We start from the raw sequence: 20,877 nt of genomic DNA, 5'->3' as shown, positions 1-20,877 counted from the left end.
TGTTCACAGGTGACCCTCTATTATTTAGAATTGCTCAGAGAAAAGCTGAAGGACATTGAAAGTTTGTGGAAATTCTTAAGCACTTCTAGAACATCAGACAGCATCATTTCATTGGTACTATCCATTAAAATATGCATAGTATAGTGAAGTATTGTTTTGTTTTCCATTTTGCACCATTAAAAATAGATTATATTTCCTCCAGAGAAAGTGTAGCCTTAATAATGAGGCACAAGTCAAAAAAACTGTGACATAACTTTCAGACTTAAGATTATAATTTCAGGGCTGGCATTTAAAAAAAAAAATTACTTAAAGAAAAAGAATACAAAAGTTGCTGACACAATTCTATGATACAAGTCCCTTTCCAAAGGAATAGATTGTATCTAAATGGAGGACTTCTCAAACAGTTTGACTTTAGTTTTTCAGTGTGCAGTGTTTGGTTTTTATGCTATTTAGTTCCTGCGCTGCTACACCAAGCCCTGTCAGACAGTGTGACTACCACATTCGTCGATGTTTTTCCTAACAATTCCTAAGCAATTAGTTCTGAAGACTTTTTAAAATAAAATTACATAAGAAGCATCTTTACATTGCAATCCTAGTTGAATGATCTAGATTATTTGTTGTATTTCATGTTGGGGGTTCCCTTTTGATGTCCAGCTGTTGGGAATTGTGTTTGTTCTCCAAGTACACACTGAAATATGATAAGATTGGCATGCTTTTGCAGAAGGAGTTAATGTTTAGTATCAGAGACCACAATGGTCCTTCCATGGAGAGCAATCATTAGAGGCGGATAACCTTCACATTATTACATTCTGCATTGGCAATAGCTAGACGATCAGAACACAGTTTTCAGGAGATGCAAGGCTGAAAATAGCTTAATGGGAAGATTCATTAGGGCTCTGAAACATTTCTGAAGGAAAAAGTGGAAGTTTTGGCTGGTGGTTACAGAGGAAAACTGGTAGAATAGTTTGTGTGCGTAACTTCGACTTTTTGGAAAACTGACAGCCATGCATCTACAGGTAACTAGGAAATTCTTTTACTTCAGATTTGAGTCCTACATAGCACAACATGGAGAAACAGGACTCCAGTCTGTGGATCACTCTTCATGGGAAGACTAAAATAAAGCTCTGGAATTTAGCCTTTAAGATATTATATGCAGGTTGAGAAAAAAATACTCTTTTTTTGGAGTTTGAGAGAAGGTTAAGGTCTTCATAAATTTTCTTACTGTTCACTCAGTATGTCCCTTTGAATATTGCGCTCAGTAAACTCAGTAAACAGATCTATAATTACCATGATGCTCTTTGTGCCATTGTAGAATATAGATTTAATTCACAAATCCCAGGTGCTGACAAGTCATTCTTCTTTTATGCCTTTATAATAACAGTAGTCTTACATCAGAAAATCAAAAATTCCATTTTGACAGATTTATGAGAATTTATGGTGTTTGTGCAGGACTGTCATACTCAGACATGTGTTCAGTCCTTTGCTAGAAATAGCTTTTAAAATTGTCTCTAGGAACACCTGTGGAATTAAGACGACTTTAAAAAACATTCCTTCTGTGTTAGAGATGTAAAGCTCAAATAAATAGTGAGAACTTGTAAAATGCACAGAGCTGCAGCCACAGATTTTGCAAGGGAAGACATTCTGTGTGTTTGGACTCTAAAGTGTAGCACCTCTCCTGAAATCAGGACAGGGGAGTCCCAGTTTAAGATTCTCACCTGGCACTGATGGGGAAGATGGACTGAGTGCCAAATGGTATGCCACGACTGGTCTGTTTGGACTGTAATCCTAAATGTACTGCTAACCATTTTGTCCATATTATTTATGCAGCCATAAATTATCAATAGTTAATGCGTGGTAAAATTATCCAAGATACGACATAATAAATGATGGAACCCCTGTTTCTCCCATTTTCTACTGTAGGGTTTAGCAAGGCTAATCACTTTCCCCTGTTTCACATAGCAAGACTGAATCTTTAAACATGTCCTTTGTATTCTTCTGGAGATCAGTTTTTTAGATATAACTAATGGTGAAGTCAATATTTTGAAATATCATTGCCCAGTGTTAAGTATGACATCTCAGGGATAAGTGGGCACGCTTAATTGCAGGCCACGTTTTTAAATGACTGTTTTCAGGCATGTACGTTTGAAAATTACACCTTTTATCTATACTGTCTTGCTATTGTGTAAAGAAAATTATTTTCCTAGGTGTTTTTTTTTTTCTTTTTTTCAGAGTGAAACCAAAAATAGAAGATTTAATGCTTTGATACAGCTTTTAGAAACTTTTAATACCTTGTTCTTGAAAAAAAAATTAATTTGTTCAAAGCACAACAATAAGCTGTGTCCTTTGCAAACTATGTATGCGTAAACCATTAAATTATCTTAAGATTCTGACGATATATGTGTCATTGACCATTTGATAAATGACATCTTTTTAAAAGGGTAATAAAAGTCTGTTCTCCAATCTTTCTGTAAATGGCTTCTGCGACATAGTTCATAAAAAAAACCTAAGTGATATTCTGTTACTGTTATGGATCACCATGTGAAAGTTTTATGCATGTCAAAATATGTTTTTAAGGTTTACTGTTCAGACTCTAACAATCAGAATACAACTTTTTACTAAATCTTTGAAAGCATTAAAAAGAATTTATTAGGATCGTATATCCTCTGAGGTCAAGCTGGCAATTGTCCTATATACAGAAAAATGTTCCTCTCTAAAAGTGAGTTTTACAAGTGTGCAAGTAGTTCTAATCAAAATTAAGAAGATATTGTTGACATCAATAGGCACCTTCTACTAGTGCTAAAGCAGCTACTATGCACCATTGCCAGTTTCTGGTCAATTATATATTGGAAGTTATGTTTTCTAACATAACCAGCAGAGCTACTCAAATATAGCAGAAAATAGCCATATCATTTATTCAAACATGAAATACCTTAAAATACACATTTCATTTTAATTTTAACTTTCCTGAGAGTTACAACAACTAAGTTTTGCAAATAACTGTACTAGCTCCAGGAAATACATTGTTCTTTGTAGGTATTTCCTGACTTAGACCTACTTAATTTTCAATGTTTGGGTTAATTTACAATAGCTGAGCTTTAGGGAGTCAAAATTTTCTTTCAGTTACACTCCCAGTGTTGGTTTACTTACAGCTTATCTCAGAAGATGCAGTTCTAAATTTCTCCACCAGAGTTTCATTAGCAGAAATACATTGCTTATAAAGTCTTTCTATGTCACAGAATCACAGAATTTTCAGAGTTGGAAGGGACCTCTAGAGATCATCTAGTCCGACTCCCCTGCTAAAGCAGGATTACCCAGAGCACATTACTCAGGACTGCATCCAGGCGGGTTTTGAAAATCTCCAGAGAAGGGGACTCCACAACCTCCCTGGGCAGCCTGTGCCAGTGCTCTGTCACCCGAACCGTAAAGAAGCTTTTCCATGTATTTGAATGGAACTTCCTATGTTCCAGCTTGTGCCCATTGCCCCTCGTCCTGTCACTGGGAACCACTCTGGCTCCATCCTCCTTCAACCCACCCTTTAGATATTTGTAAGTAGTAATAAGGTCTCCCGTCAGCCTTCTCTTCTCCAGGCTAAAGAGTCCCAGCTCTCTCAGCCTTTCCTCATAAGGGAGATGCTCCAATCCCTCAATCATCTTAGTTGCTCTTCGCTGGAGTTTTGAACTGGGAGCCCAAAACTGGACACAGTATTCCAGTTGTGGCCTCACCAGTGCCGAGTAGAGGGGGAGAATGACCTCCCTCGACTTACTGGTCACACTCTTCCCCTATAATTATTGCTTGTGATATGTCGGAGCACCATGTTGTGCCTGTTGCAGATAACAGGCTTCACTTTTATGCAGGGCTTTCTGCAGTAAGACAAGATGGTAGACAACTCTGGACAGTCTGAAATTTAACCATGAAAGAAAATGTGGATTGGAAGTAGAGGTAGAGAGATTTGAATTGAATTGCCTGTTCCTAAGAGGAAGCAAATGGGCTACATAGGCATGCAGTCTGTGTTTCCTGTTCCTGATCTTAACACACAGATTCACAAATGCATAATTTATTTTTCAGGTGTGATTTTAGAAACATTATGGTATAGAAAAAGTGTAGTTATTGACCAGATTCTCAGGAGCTGTAACAGCAACCTTGTTCATATAAGACAGTCTTCCCTGATATGAGCTCCCCTTACAATTAACACCTGCAGAACGAAAACTCATCAACCAGATTGACAACTTAGCCCTAATCATGGTAAGAAGCTTTTTGCCTAAAAGTAAAAGATAAGATTCTTTACCAATGTAAATCAGCATAGGATCATTATCTTTCTTTGAAGTATGTGAATTTATACCCGATCCAAATCAACAATGTAAGCTCCTGCTCACCTTCATCACATATGTACTTAAAGAAGATCTTAAGAAGAGTGGACATGAAAAACACTTGACAGTTCCAAATGTGTCAAGCCGTAATTGCTACATTTTCTGCAAAGGAAAAGCTCCTGTCCACTCTGATTACGATTACCTATAGCTGGCCTGATGCCAGGGATTTTTATAGGTTCTTGCCTGGTACGTGAGATGAAACGTTCTTTTTCTGTTTGTATATCGGTTTCCTTATATGTAGGTACATGTAAATTGCTTTAGGTATCCTGTTTCTTATTACCTCAGGTCATTCCGGAGATGTAGAAAACTAAGCTACACATACAGAGAAATGCTTACTATTTTGGATTAAATTTAGAGGAAAGACTTCCTCTACAGGCATATACGAAGAAAACACCGTGAAAATAATAAGTTTCTGGGTTTCATTTGGTTTAAGAAAAATGGTGAAAGAAATTCAGAGTGAAAACTGCTTTGAATCTCTGTTTTATCTTGCATAATATTTAGAAATTAAGGATTTCTATATAGCCTGTGAGGTAGTGTTCAAGAACAATTAAGTTAAGAATAACAATTTAGCCTTGGGATAGGTACTTAAACAAAGTGAAGGTCTGGGTTTTAAATGGGCAGCCTACTTCCTTACGCACTTTCAAAAGCACTCTTACTCATTCTAAATGTTAGCAGAAGAGTGAATCATATTTTTTTGTCATTCATATTCAAACAGTACAGTAATAGTCTAATTTAAGGTCAACCATGTTAAGGAAGGCAGCCTTGCTTGGTTTTATTAGAAGTTTATTTTTTAGTGAGCATTTCAGAGCTTTATTTGAATAAGTTTGAATGAACCTTCACATTTTTAGTTAGAACATATTTTTGGTAAACAATCATTGACTCTTTGTATCGAATTGTAAATCGATGTAGTTTTATTATCTTTTGTCTATGTTTTCCTACTAAGATTTTTTAATGTGAAATCTGGAACATAGAAATAATTTCAGAAATTTTTATGTCCTTTAGAAAGAAGTGCACTTTTTTGATTCATTCTGGGCCCAAATAAAGCCAAGTATTTGCACTTGATAGAACCCTAGAGAAGGGAAAAAGCTCTATGTTGGTCTCTTTTAACACCCTGTGTAGATCACAAATTAATTATCCAGACAAGTAAACTCATGGAAAATATTTTTAGGAAAACCTTATTTTAAAAGCTAAGTGGAATTTTGCAGGAATTTTTACTGCATTTTTTACATTTTACATTTTTGCAATATTTCTATCTGTAAAAAATCTGTATTTCAACTCTTCATCTTTGGTCAGGCAGTTTTTCAATATTTTCTTTCAATAATATCCTATTGGCATGTCATTCCAGTCAGTAAAAAATTCCTTGTGGAAATTTTGTAGATTTAAACAACTAAAGATGATTCAATGCAGGTTTGAAATATTACAGTATGTTATGTTGCCAGTGCATAACCAAATTGTGTAAAAGTTTGAGACACTTGAAAGATGCCAGTTACACAGGCTCACTTAGTCTTTAATCACATTTGAGTGTTTTAGTTTAAACTGTGCTTGAGCTCATTTCTACATTTGTTATGCAACTATATAAATATTGTGTTCATCAGAAGAGGTCATGTAGATTACTGTAGTTTATTAAGTTGGTTACTGATTGATCAAGGAAATCAATTTCTAAGTTGATAGGTTTCCTTATTTTCTCAATGAAAATTAGAAACCTGAAGGTACAAAACAAAGGCTATTCTTGCATTTTTTCAGTGATTGTAGATGAGAATGATAGCTAGGAAGGGGAAAGGAAAGGGGATCTGTTGGTTTTAATTTTTTCCCTTTTTAAATTACCCAGTGTAGAATTTTTTAATAAAAAGGTGCATAAAATTGTGACGCTTGTGACTTGGTTCATAAACTTGTGTAACTTTCCTCACTGTGGGTTGGATCTGTGATGAAGCCCTGGTTTTCCCAAGGCTGATGACAAAACATAGGTGAAGTTATTCATAATTAAGCCTTACTCCAGTAAGAGCTTTTAAGAGTCAGCCCTTCAATTTTCAAATGTGAGCTTCGCTGAAATTCAGAATAGTTTCAAATTCAGGCAAGTTTCAGTTTCAAATCAAGAGGCATTCAATGCTAATAAGATCCAAGCAGAGGCTGACCACCTTGCAGAATAATATATTCAGTCAAATCACAAAGAGAAACAACTTTATAAAATTGTGTCCTGTCATGGACTGGTCATATTTTATGTCTGTGTGACCTTACTGTGATGCTTTTTAGTTTATCGTAGTGTGAGGGGGCCTCGCTTTTTAGTTTATCGTAGTGTGAGGGGTAGTTTAGTTTATCGTAGTGTGAGTTTTCAAGAGGCTATACCAATTCACTAATTCAGTAGTCATTTTCTTGATACCAGTGCATCTGTAACAATGGAACAATGCAGACTTCTGTTTTCAACCAACTGTAAGATTTATTGTATTTCTAGGTAGAGAGTTATCTTTTCTCTGACTAGATCAATATCTAACTCTCAGGTCAATAAATCCTGATTGAATCTCAACAGAAGTCAATAGCTACCTATTATGTCACCTAATAGACAAAGGTTTTGTGGGTGTTGGGTCTCAGAAGCGAAATAATGTTTGTGAACGCATATGTCAGAAGTTTTATTATAGGATTTCTTTAAATTTTATCTATATAACATCATCTTTTTTGTGTGTGTCAGACAGTTATGAAAACTGAGGTACACTTAATGCTATCGCAGACACATTTTCAATTTGCGATCTACTGTGGTTCCTTAGTCAGTATTCTATTTACCCAGAGTGCATTTAGACATTTTTTCTCCTATGCAGAATTTAAACTAGTAATAATTGTGAGAATAGATTGGGATTTTGTTGCAAGTACTAAACATTCAAAGAATTTGTAGATTTTTGTTTGTTAAAATGTTTTTTTCCAGAAAGTATTACAATAATATTTTGCTTCTAGGATTTTTCATTCAAAGACCTGTAAGGAAACCAATTAATAATATTTGTAAGGTATTTGTTGTAAGACATATACATATATATATTTACACTCTGATGTACTAAACCTAGCACTAAAGCAACTTCTAAAATGAAGAATTTTTGCTGATAGTATTTTACTGATTGTTGAATTTAATGATTTTGCTTTGAACAGACATTAGCTTGCGTGGCCACTATCATAACACATTAAGCAGAAACGGTTTCATCATAATTCAAGTACCTGGGTGTCGTGGTTTCATTTGGGATAGAGTTAACTTTCTTACTAGCAGCCCATCCCAAATCCAAAACATAGCACTATACCAGCTGCTGTTAAGAAAGTTAACTCTATCCCAAATGAAACCATGATGCTAGGATACATGAAAAACGTGTTTCAAATTTCCATATTGACACTGGTCTCATTGTATTTCATTTGAACTTTACAAACAAGCATACTTAAATACTGAGTAAGGTTGCAGTCTAACTTATAACCATTACTTATAAATTATGCTATACTATTATAAGGTCCTTAACGTGTTACGCATGGGTCAGTGACACATTGTGGTGAAGTGGAATGCTCATGGGTATGTAATGAGTAAGTATCACAGGGAGAAAAGAACCCAACCACCATGTAAATACTAGGTCTGTTGGCTAAGCAAGCTTTCTTACTAATAGATAATCTGAATTATATGTCTAGACCCTATCTGTCAATTGTAATTAAATTAATCAGCACAGGAAATTTTGTCTAAATGTGGAGTTTTTCCAAGATTGTATGTTGCATTCAGTTTTTTAATTAGCCAGACACCATTTTGACCCTCTTTGAAAGTTTTTTGTTTTCATTCCTGTAATCGTTGTCTCTCTTATCAAGATGATCTGCTTTGAAAAGGAACCACAATATTATTCAACATAATGGGCAACTGTGTTAATTATCTCCAATTATTTGGATACATTATCGTGAACTTATTAAAACACAAAAAGTTAAATTTAATTGCATAAAAGTCTAATTTAATAAGGGCAGATGAGAAATACGAAGTCAAGTCTGTGGCTTCATCTTTATTTTTCCTTCCATTATGAAGGAAGGTTTGGATTATGAGTGAAATATTAGCAGCTTTAACTTTTAGCTGTCTATTATTTTGTCATTTTCATTCAAACTGTAGATTAAATACATTTTTATGTAGGCCGGAAGGTGAGTGACATTACAAGAAGCGGGGTTTGATATTGGCAGTCAATACTATTTCTATTTTAAGAGTGGTATTTCCAAGCTCGTGAATATAAGTAGTTAGTTTTCAGATAGTTTTAAGCTCTTTCTTGTCAAATGGGATTTCCTTTGAGAAGATTCCTGTACTTAATTCCCATCTGCTATGCTCAGGGGTTACTGAATGCATCCCCTTTTTACTTGATTGTTTTGTTCATCTCATGTCATAAGGTTGTTACTTCTCACCGGGGATTAAATACACCTATAAGAAGTTTATATCTGAAGAAATCACACTTAATGAGTAATTTCCGCCCTTCCAGTATTTTTTTCCCGTGCCTTGTCTTCACACTCACATAATTTGCTTGGTTCTTCTGCTTGCCCACCTGACAAATAATCTGTTACAGAGAAGTCCTCAATAGCTAAGCAGTATTAAGTTATCTGTTAGTCATGTGTATCTGTATCTAGGTATGTTTCATAGCTATATTCAACTTTAATACTTCAATACTTCAAGTATTCATACCTCATCTCCAACAGTTTTATGTAGAAAAAAAATAAAAATCTTCAATCATGGAGAAGCAATTTCAGGAGAGGTCAAAACCACTCAGATAGGGGATTTGCTTGAAAAAATGTTTAACTACTTTGCCATCTGAAAATTCATAGGAACTTAGGTGTAATTTATACTTCAAAAGAAACAACTAGACATAGCATATTCATAAATTTTTTCTGAAAATTGAGGAATTAGCCCCTTTGTGAACTCTTTTCAGAATCTTCTCATTAAAAAAAATTGGCAAAATTTTCCTATTTTTCACCCTAGAATATTGACTTTTCTAGAAGCAGGATTAGATTAATGGAGAACTATAACTATTGTCCCGTCCCAAAACTAGGAAGGGTGATAGATTCTCCCTGATTAAAGAAGTAGATGAGGAAATCCGCAGAATGTAAATGTGTGTCAGTTTTCTGAACAGCCAAGCAAAATGTAGTCTGTAACATGAGGCTGGCAACTTTCAGGAAAAGAAAAAAAAAAGAAAAATAAAAAAAGAAAAATAGAGAAGGTGAGCAAGAATTTAGCCAGTAAAGAATTGGAAATAGCAATGATGCCTTTCACTGTGTTTTTCTGGAAAATAGTTCATGGTAAAGAAACCTGATTGCTTTGTTTTAAAAAATGGCAAGTTGTATCGAAAAAGATAACTGCTGTGTCACATGCCATTCTAGTTAAAAATACAGCAATAAGTAGTAGCAACAAAGTACATATTAAATGGCTGTGAACTGGCTGCCTGGGAGGTAGCAAAAAGTTGTCATCAAAGCAGAATCATCATAAAAGGAAGAGATTCCACCAGGGCTCTACAGGGATCAGTGTAAGACCAACTCTGTTCAGTTTCTTTCTGTGTGTATTAAAAGTAAAAATAGAAATAGTGCTGATAAATTTCTTGGATTATGCAAAAATGGCAGAATTATGACTAAAGATGAGAACAGCGCACTCTGTCAAAATAACCCAGATTGTTTGATAACCTGTGCCACTCAAAGCAATAAATGCAAAGTCCTACAATTACAACTGAGGAGTGTGGGACTGTATCCAGGACAACCATAATTATGTAAACTAAGAGTAAAGCAGCTCAAAATGGGTTCCCAAAGCAGTAATGAGCCAAAGAAAGCCCAGTACAACCCTTAAATAGATTCTTTATCTATTGTAAAAGATAAGGAAAGTTAAATTTACATCAGAGGTTGGTACTGGGAGGAGAGTTAGCATTGTTAAAATATCAATATTAATTTCATTTGTTGGTATTTTAAAAAAAATTTGGAAAGTTAAAAAGAGCAAAAAACACTACAAGTTATGAGTGGGAGAAAAAGCTTTACAGTGAAAAGTTTTTTGCTATTTAGTTTATCAGAAAGGTTTGTTTCATGAGAATATAGCAGTACCTTTAAAAGGAAAAATACTAGAACTAATGGTCTGAAAAAGGGTAACAAGAGTCAATGGTTTGAAATTGAAAGTGCACACTACCAAATAAAGGACAGACCTTTGACTTTATGATTAATGACTGGAATATTCAGTCAAGGAAACAGGTAGTATTTTCTACCTCTTGATCACTTCAGTTCAAAGTTACATGCTTTCAGGAGGATGTGCTTTAGCCAAAAATCAAACAGCAAGGTTCAGTATAGCACTAGTTCAGTTAATGGCCTGAGTTCTGCGGAAGGTCTGGTGGTCCCATCTGGCTTTGAACAGGGAATCCATTAGATAAACAATTCACTATTAAGCTTGAATATCTTAATTTTTTGAAAGAATGTGTTTTGACTGTGGCTGTATAAGGTTGGGTAAACTATACTAAAAATCTAAGCTACACTTAGATTTCTTTCCAAGGGGAGGATTGTTGCTTAAAAAGAGTCTAAATTTTGAAGATTTGAATGATTACAAACACTGTATCTAATTAAGTGTTATGTCATGTAATGTGTTTGGAAAAAAATACTGCTGTGTTAAATAGAAAAAGAAACAGCCAGGTTTCTGACTTCCCATGACTCTGCTGCCCAACTCAGGCTACCAAGTGGAGGCTGCCTCCCACTGGCTTCTTTTAGAGAATCTGAAAATATTTTTGGAAGCTGAAGATCACTTGTTTTATTATAGTCCGGCTCATGCCTGTTTTGTGTAGATGCTTATGTAAGCTGGTTTTCTTTGACTAGAAAATGTTTGAAGAACTGATGCTGTATGTCTTGCTGGACCCAACTTAATCTAATGACTCTGTATTTTACTTTAACATTACTATGACAGAAGCACATCATTCTGTTCCGTTTCCACTGACTGTTTCTGTTAAAATATATTTCCATCCTGTCTGTACTACAGTCTGACAACTATTTTAATCACCATGATTAACTCTTCTCTGCTACTTACAAACACAGAAAAAAAGGTATTTATACACAGTACTTCAAGTTGCAGCCATACAGCCTGCCAGATACCACTGGAGTTGTACAAATAAACGCAGGTTTATGGTCCCACCTGAACAGTGATCCTCAGACAATAGACCCATGTCTACACAGCTCAAAAGAACAAATGAGAAGACATCTGTACCTTTACAGCCTTATAAAGCCACACTGGACAGAGGTTAGATAGAAGAGTTAAGGTTGTGATTAGATAATGAGATCTGCACCAAAAAAAGTCAATTTTGTTTAAATGTTTAATTTTCTGAAAAGTTTGATGCAGGTGTTTGGGCCAAAGTGAGAAGTCGATGTTTACAGGAATGACAACAATCACAGTGGAATAAAACAATTCATTGCCACTAAATCCAGAAAATATCTCTTCCATAGCATAGTGATTTGGAAGTAGCAGCAATCTGAAGACAATGGGACAAGTACAACACTTCAGAGGAAAAACATCCCTGATAATAGTGTCCTGCTGATTAAACAAGCCTTCAAGAGGCTGAGGAAAAATGTACTTTAAAAAACTGTGAACCATATTAACTGAAACAGGGGTGGCAAACCTGACATCCATATATATATGCTTTAACTATTGGCAAGAGAAAAAATGACTGCTTCCTGCTCAAATAGGGTGGCCACTTGCTATGGTATTTCTATAACAAATAGTCCTTTGATTTGCAGTAATTGCATATGGCAGATTAGAGTTTCTTGTCTGCTTTCTGGGAGGCAGCATGGCAACGAATTCTTAATTTAATTCATTTGAATATGCTTTACATTATGAAAACAGTGGAAGGTGCTATGATTACATTTGGCATCCATGCAGTTGCCACAAAAACTGGTGTATTTTCCACTCATTCAGTGAAGCTTTCTTCAAATTCCTTAATTCGGGAGGCTTCAGCACAAGACTTCTTCATTTTGTAAATTCATGCTGTTACTCATCAAGATTTTTGAGAAGGCTTTATTTACTAATAGTAAATTGAATAGATGGGGTGGTTTTTTTTGTTTTCCTGGAGGTATCCATTGTAATATAATCAATCTGCTTAACCCTCCACTTCTTTTAATACCAAATGAACACTATTCTAACTGAGCTTTAAATAAAAAACACCTTACTACTTTCTTTTTAAAATATACTTATTTTTCAGCAGTATCTATTTTATTACAGCAGTTGTGTTTCAATGTTGGATTCTTTATTTCAGTGATATTTTCCTTTAAGAAAGGGCATAGTGTCTTTCAGTACGATAATCATGACCACAGAAGAAAATTGACCATTAATTGTAATTTCTAGTGCTTTGACTTTTAGCCATGAAATGTCAAGTGATGTCCCTGTAAAGGAACGTAAAGGAACAAAATGTATAATGTTAGTTATGTAAAGCAGATCTGCTTCAAAGGCCTAGATTAAAACCATCTATGTTATAGAAGCATTCAGAATGCCGGAGTATGACCAAAATTTCTGTATTTCACATTTTTTTTACTGTGACAATTTGAACTAAATCACAAAGCCAAGTAAAATCTATTAAGAGTTCTAAATTTGAAGTTTATTTTGAGGTTTTAAGAAAAAACAACTACATCTGCTGACTTGCACTTGCTCAGTATTTGACTTAAAATGCAAAAACCACAAAAACTGTACTTCTTTCTCTAAAAGGGATGTGTCTAATTCTTTCAAGGTAGAATAATATTAGATTTTGAAATATATTTTAATATATACAATATATTCAGAATATTAAGTTACAATAAAATAAGCTAACTGCATATCCTAAAGCAAAGCAGTGATAAAAATAGAGCTTTTATTCACAAAGTAAAAATAATATTGTCAAAATTACCATCTGCAACAGTAATTAGTAAAATCACACATTTAATTAGTTATTAAATAGATAATTAAAATTATACTTGAACCATTTAGTAGTTGTGATCATGACAAGACAGATATATAAGAAACTAGAATAGGGGAGATTTAGTATGACCTACTAGCCCTTCAGAAAATCTCTAGTGACAGGGCTCATGATCCAACAACAAAATGGAAATTTTCCCATTTGCCCACGACAAACTAATTTGTCATTAAGGTGTTTTCTTTTGTGGTTTTGTTTTTTTTTTTTTTCCCACTAGCTAGGAAATCTTTGAGCTCAAAATGTTAAAATGAACCCTGGTTTATTCTAGGAAGGTTTCATTCACACATCATGCAGGAGTAGGCTGTAAGAGAAAGCTGGCTAAAATTCTGTAGTCGTTACTGAATCTAAAATAAGTTTTTATTTTGTATAAATAATAAGATAAATTACTTCAAGTATACCAGACTGTCAGGTAAGTATGTATTTAAATACTTCGGTAAATGCATAGTTAGGCATTTGACTATGGCAGACATTTTCTTAATATTTCTCTGCACTTCAGTTAAAAAGTCTTGATTTTTACAGTCTCATTTACAGTTGAGCCTTCTGTTGCAGCTCTTCTTACATGCAAGTAAAATGGTTCTTCACAGAATGCTAAAAAAGACAACATAACACATTGTCAGATGCTGCAGAGCATAGAAGTATCTTAAAGAAAACTTGGGAAAAAAAAATAGGAATTGACTGCATTTCAGTATCAGGAATGAATTTGGAGAGCCTGACTGGAGAAGGAAGTAAAACTTGCCAAAAATAAAATTACTTTCAGGGCTTTCTCGAATCCAAAGGCGTTGGGTAAAAGGAAAGAAAAGAAGTAGACATCTCAATCTTTTTCCAGAGCTTGACATCTCAATGTTCTCAATCAATTTTATCTGATGTTTTGAGGATAAATGCAGGACCGTCATGAATAAATTTTGTGATTGCAAAAAGTTGTAAGGAATTATCAGTACAGAGGAAAAAAGCTTATGTCTTTGAGGGCAAGAGCAAGAAGAACATCATGAAAGTTTATAGTATTATATAGAATCATAGAATGGTTTAGGTTGGAAGGGACCTTGAAGATCATCGAGTTCCAAGCCAGCTGCCATAGGCAGGCCTACCTCCCATCAGACCAGGTTGCTCAAAGCCCCATCCGGCCTGGCCTTGAACACCTCCAGGGATGGAGCTTTCACGACTTCTCTGGGCAATCTGTTCCAGTGCTTCACCACCCTCAAAGTGAAAAATTTCTTCCTAATATCTAATCTAAATCTACCCTCTTTCAGTTTGAAGCCATTCCCCCTCATCCTATCACTACACGCCCTTGTAAAAAGTCCTTCCCCAACTCTCCTCTAGGACCCCTTTAGGTACTGGAATGTGGGAAATTGGCTAGCTGAGAAGGGTAACATAGATATGATCCAGCTGGCCGAGCAGGAGCTTGGGGAACATCGGACCCAGTTCCTGTGATTGCTAATTGGCAAGGGCACCCTGACCCTGACTGCAGGTGCTACACGGTAATGAGAAGCCTGGGATTACTCAGGCATGGAAAAAGAGGGAGTAGCTGCATGGGAGAAGAAGAGGTAACTAACCACAGATAAGGAGCTAAGGGCTGGATTGATGAACCAATCAGAATGCTGTATTATGGAAACATGTATGTATTAGCTAATTATAAAAGACAGTTGTGCTATTCAATAAACGAAGCTTGCTGATTGCTCATATTGAGTGTCCATGTCTTCCCCCGTCGCAACACTGGAAGGCTGCTATAAGGCCTCCCCAGAGCCTTCTCTTCTCCAGGCTGAACAGCCCCAACTCTCTCAGCCTGTGCTCCTAGGAGAGGTGCTCCAGCCCTCTGATAGTTGTTGTGGTGTAACCCCAGGTGGCAGCTAAGCACCACACAGCTGCTTGCTCGCTCCCCACTGGTGGGATGGGAGAGAGAATCAAAAGAGTAAAAGTGAAAAAACTCATGGGTTGAGATAGAGACAGTTTAATAGGGAAAGCAAAAGCCATGCATGCAAGCAAAGCAAAACCAAGGAATTCATTCACTACTTCCTATCGGCAGGCAGGTGTCCAGCCAACTCCAGGAAAGCAGGGCTCCATCACACCTAACAGTTACTAGGGAAGGTAAATGCCGTGACTCCAAATGTGTCCCCCCTCTTCCTTCTTCTTCCCCCTGCTTTTATTGCTGAACATGGTGTCATATGGTGTGGGATGTCCCTTTGGTCCGTTGGGGTCAGCGGTCCCAACTGTGTCCCCTCCCAGCTTCTTGTGCGCTCCCAGCCTACTCACTGATGGGGTGGTGTGAGAAGCAGAAAAGCCCTTGACTTTGTAAGCACTGCTCAGCAGTACCTAAGACATCCCTGTGTTATCAACATTGTTTTCAGCACAAATCCAAAACGTAGCCCTGTAGTAGCTACTATGAAGACAATTGACTCTGTCCCAGTCAAGACCAGTACAATGGTAAAGGCCATGTTGCAGGACTGTTTATAAGACTACCTTCACAATGCTCTTATTCATATTGTTTAGTTTTAGTTAGTCCTGTGAAGAGCAGGGGGTTGGGGTCAATGATCCTTATGGGTCCCTTCCAACTCGAGGTATTCTATGATTCTACAGTAATGCTGGTCTCATTAATGTGGAAGAGTGATTGGAGGAGAATGTCCCGAGTATATTAGTCAATCATAGATGATTCACTAGTGTCATGTAATCTGGAAAAACAAACAAACAAACAAACAAAACAAACTTGTAATTACAAAATGTGGTGACAAAATCTCATCTGGAATGTAAGTAGGTTTTTGGTCATCTATGGTCAAGGAAGATAAATTCAAATTGGAAAATGTGCCTTCCAAGCCTGTAGAAATTGTCAAAGGAAAAAAAGACAATTCATGGGATTTAGACATGAATAAAGTTAGGCAAGAAGTTAGAAGAAAAAGTGTCTTCTAAGAGAACCTTTCATGTAGGAAAACACATAACACAGTTTTAAGATGAAAATAGGTATGACTAAACTTGGCAGGCCAGAGGTCCAGAGCTGTATCCTTCTCAGCTCCATTCCAATAGATCTAAACCTCCATATGTTGTACATGATTTTTGACAAAGCAGTCAAACTTCTACAAAAATTCTTCAGTTAATACCATAAAAAGGGTGAGGTGTCCCCGTAATGATGTATACATCTTGCATTTTTTTTTCTTGCATTACTTTCTTAGTAAAGATGAACAAATATTAGAAACAGAACTGAAAAGTGCTCAGTTAACAGGGTCACAGTGTTGCCTAAAAAATAGGAGGAAAAATTAAGGCTATGTTTAAGTTTAAAAGGCCTGTGACAGTTTTCTTTTTTAGTTTCTTTGCTCACCGTTTTAGACAGGGAGATGTCTTCCTTAATATGAACTTCCTGTCTTCTTGTGGGATGTATAAGGGACCCTGCCACATGTACTGAAGATACTCAGGGACAATTCCTACTTTAAAAGGAACTGCTGGAGCATTTCGTATTATCTTATTGGAAAAGGCAACCAAGAAAGTTCTCCTTACACCTTTTGGGCTCATTGGAGGAATTTGAAATTATGTATGATTTTAGTGCTATACTGCCAGAACAATTGGTGGAGCTGCTAGTGACAAGGATAGAGCATTAGGGTCGGCACAGTAGTTACATACCTCATACTGATGATATAATTTTAGGCTGGATGGATGTATGTGCAGCCAAGAAAAGAGAGAGAACTAAATCTTCTGTTATCTCCTGTCTTTTAGCACCAGTCTTTTTATTCTAAACTTTGGAACAAGTTTTTGTAATTAAAAACTTGCCCATTTTCATTTACTCAGTTTTCAGAAAAGAGGAATCTGATGCAAGTGGGAGAGATCAAATGATTAGTCATCCACAAATCCTTATTAACTGTCTACAAGCATTGATTCAGTACCATAACCCTTGAAGCAAAAAGGAAGAGGAAAGTAATTGTAATTCAGAGGAATTTCTGTTTGTTTAGTTTAAAAGTGTAAGTGACTAGTGTAATTATGAGGGTTGTACAGAAGACAGATGTTCCACTACGACAAATTTGGTCTGTTTCAAAAAAAAATGGATTTGAAAAAAAAAAAAAAAGAATCCCATGCTCCTTGATGCATATACGTGAACATTAAATGATCCAATAAATTTTGTTTCAATGTGAAAAACTGAAGCAATCTATTTGAAAAATATGAAATCAGGGCATTTTAATACTTTCTATCTTCCTATTTTTCAGCAAAATGAAATTTCAGAACAGTAGTACCTGATTTTGTGAACAATATTAATTTTGTTGAAATGGCTTATTTAAGTTATATCAGTTCCTTTTACCCAAATTTCCAGTATCCAATATCCATAACTTTCTATTATAGTAGGTATAAATTGCTGTTAATTTCAGTATATCATGGTGAAATTTGTGAAAAAAGATCTGTTTCTAACTGTGTCGTTTAAAGGAAAAAAACACTGATGAACTAAAATGGACTTGTATACTATTTTTAGCCAGCTTGTTCAGAATCTACGTTTCTGATTAAAAGGAACTTGCAGTGCAAAAGTGTGTTAAAATCATTCTGAATGCTCATGGATACTTTAAACTATTATTCTTTGTCAATAGTTCTACTAGTTATGTGTAATTTGTTTTCAGAATAGCATGGAAACAATGGTATAAGCTACATGAAAATTTCCACTTCGTATGTAATAATGGCTAAATGGTTTTACTGAAGAAATGCCAAGAAAGTGATTTTCAAGTACAACAAAAGTTGTGTTCTGGAAATTACTTTTTGCATCATCTGAGGCTGTCGGAATCTAAACCCTTGAGAATCATGCTGTACAGCAGGTCGTCTAGAAGAGCAAGGCTCTTCTTAAGTTGTTTTGTGTTAATGGATATTATATGTTTAAAATTTACCCAGAAGAGTCCAAAACCAAGTGAGGCTAAAAATTTAGGGTTTTGAAAATTTAATGATAATAAATTTAGCATTTCAGGTGTTTATTTATTTCTGTGTAACTTGCTCCAGTCTATCAATGTCTTTATGTACTGGTGACCCCAGAACTGGACTCGACACTCCGGATGTGGCCTCACCAGTAGTAAGCAGAGGAGAAGGATCCCCTTCCTCGACCTGCTGGCAATGCTTTTCCAAATGCAGCCGGGGAGTCTGTTGCCCTTGTTTGCTGCAAGGGGACATTGCTGGCTCATGTCCAACTTGAGGACCCCCTAGATCCTTTTCTGTAAACCTGCTTCCCAGCTAGTCTGTCCACAGCATGCATTGGTTCCCTGTCACAAGACTTGACATTTCCCTTTATTGAACTCCATGAGGTTTCTGTCAGCCTGTGATCAAAGAAATTAGCAGGGGCTAATTTACAGGCATCATCGTATGTGAAAAATATCCCATAACTGAAACTGAGGCCCCAGGGTCGACTGTTCCTACTTTGTTATAATCTTTGCTTCTGCACGTGTAATTGACTAAATGTTAAAAAAAAGTCTGATGGTGATGGATAGAAATAAATAGAATTTTAGGATCACTCAACTTTAATATCTCTGTACTATAGTAAAAACAATAACAGCTTATCTTTCACTTTGCAGACAAGTATTAGGTAAATCAAGTTTATGAACATAAATGTATATCACTGACGTGTATCAAATAAGAAAGTATAGATTTTTGAGATTTGTCAAATAAGAAAGTTTGGGGTTTGGGTAGTTTTAAGAAGTATGTCACATTTTAATTCAGAAATTCACTTTTCTTAAAAAGGAATTTGTGTCTTCTTCAGTGGGGTAAGAGTTCGCATTCATTCACATTTCTATTAAGTGGCTGTTTAAACAGTTATAATGTATGAGAAAACACAGGAGTTTTTGCAATGTACGTTTTGGCTAGGAATGTTATGTAAGTTGAATTAATTATTTATAAGTATAATAGTTGGTTTAATATATATGATTTTAATTTCTTCATATCCTCAAGGAATTTGGTTGTTTAGCAGCAACTGACATTGTTACATATATATATATAGTTACACATATATATATAAAGACCACAAACAACTAACTGATTGTAGAAAAGCTTTGCATTTCCAGAAAATCTGCCTTTCCCAAAAATAAAGGTTATGCCCAGCCTTTTCTCATGCTACAACAAGCTAATCCTGATCTTTCTTTTGTTTGTTTTCTTTCCATCACAGGAGTCATCAGAACTGCCTTGCACAACATGGACAGGGAAGCCAGAGAGCATTATTCCGTTGTCATTCAAGCCAAAGATATGGCTGGGCAGGTCGGAGGGCTGTCAGGGTCAACAACTGTAAATATCACACTCACTGATGTCAACGACAATCCACCCAGGTTTCCTCAGAGTATGTACCATTTCAGCATATAATTGATTTGAAAATCATGTTGTTTTTTGGTGAAGAAGCTATTAGTGAAATCCAGTTAATATTCGAATTCATGGGGAGAAGGCAGCTCGGGAAGTGTTTGGATTCACCAATATTTTTCAGTTTTACATTGTTTTCAGATGAAACACAGAGGTGGCACAGCTAGAATATTGAAACCAGTGAAGATTTCTTTCCATTGAACACTGAGTAAGAACGAGATGGGTGACAAAGGAGTACTCTTGTCATATATGGGTTATTCTCCAGTCCTTTTTGAATCTATATTTCAATAACTGTGTGATTTTGTTCCCATGGCAGACAACAACAAAAGGTAACACATTAAAAGATTGAATCCAGCATGCCTTTGGCTGCTTCCATACACATCTATCGATTTTTTTCTTCTGTTTCTTTAGCTATAGCCATGCGAAATTTTAAGATCAGTTTTTACATTACAGATGATCAAAACCTAAGCTGTTTCTTGCTGTTGTTGAGCTACGGTGGAGTCTGCCTTCATTCTGGTTAAATGAATTGTCGGTGTTGATGCCAAACTGAATGTTCTGACATGCATATATGGAAAGCATATGCTAGAATACTCTTAGAATATCTTAATATGAACACTAATCGGAAGTTCATTTCTATCCAACTCATTGTGTGCACATTGATTTGACACAGCAGCTGGAATCTTGTAGGAATTCTGAATTCAGTTGACAATTTATTTAAAAGTCTTCTGGAATGTAATTGCATAGCTAAACCTACTTTCCTTTGCAGATTGGCTCAAGGCCAATAAGAATATTGTAATCTGGACTCAGCCATTGCATGAGCCCTTGTAGAACATAATGGACTAGTAGCTATAGGTACATCCACTGGGAAATGTATTAAGCTGTTTGAATGAGAAGATTTATAAACAATAATAGAGATTGCAAAGCTCTGGGGAAGAACAAAGCTCCCTGGCAATACACATTATGTAAAATCTGGTCAAGCAGTAAGAAGGCTCATTAAAAGTCTTGTAGAAATGAATATTTTTTCTGTGCCTCACAAACACATAAAAACATAAAGCCTTTGAAACATAGACTTAAATAAAGTATATTTGGTTTTATGTTCCACAGAATTGTCATTGCATCCATCACTCTATTTAATACTTCCTAACTATTGGAAAGGCAAAAGGTAAGGCATATCTTTGAACAAATATGACATCTAAAATGTCCTAAGTTTCCTGAAAACTCAGAGGCAAATGGATCCCTCCTTTTTAGGTTTCAAGAATTGGCCTCTTTTTATTTTGAAT

At 35.7% G+C, this 20,877-nt stretch overlaps 1 protein-coding gene across 1 annotated transcript in view; it reads left to right on the top strand.

Annotated features, from left to right (window-relative positions):
- Nucleotides 1–20,877, top strand: part of CDH18 (cadherin 18, type 2) — a 173,665-nt gene that overhangs the window by 88,021 nt on the left and 64,767 nt on the right. The window contains exon 4 of the mRNA XM_009883161.1: nucleotides 19,413–19,580. Within this exon, the coding sequence (XP_009881463.1) occupies nucleotides 19,413–19,580 (168 nt within the window). The remainder of the gene's footprint in view (nucleotides 1–19,412; nucleotides 19,581–20,877) is intronic.

Source organism: Charadrius vociferus, unplaced genomic scaffold (assembly GCF_000708025.1).
Source record: "Charadrius vociferus isolate BGI_N301 unplaced genomic scaffold, ASM70802v2 scaffold153, whole genome shotgun sequence".
Lineage (NCBI taxonomy): Eukaryota > Metazoa > Chordata > Aves > Charadriiformes > Charadriidae > Charadrius > Charadrius vociferus.
Note: the sequence above shows the minus strand (reverse complement) of the source record. Positions and strands in the feature narration are given on the sequence as shown.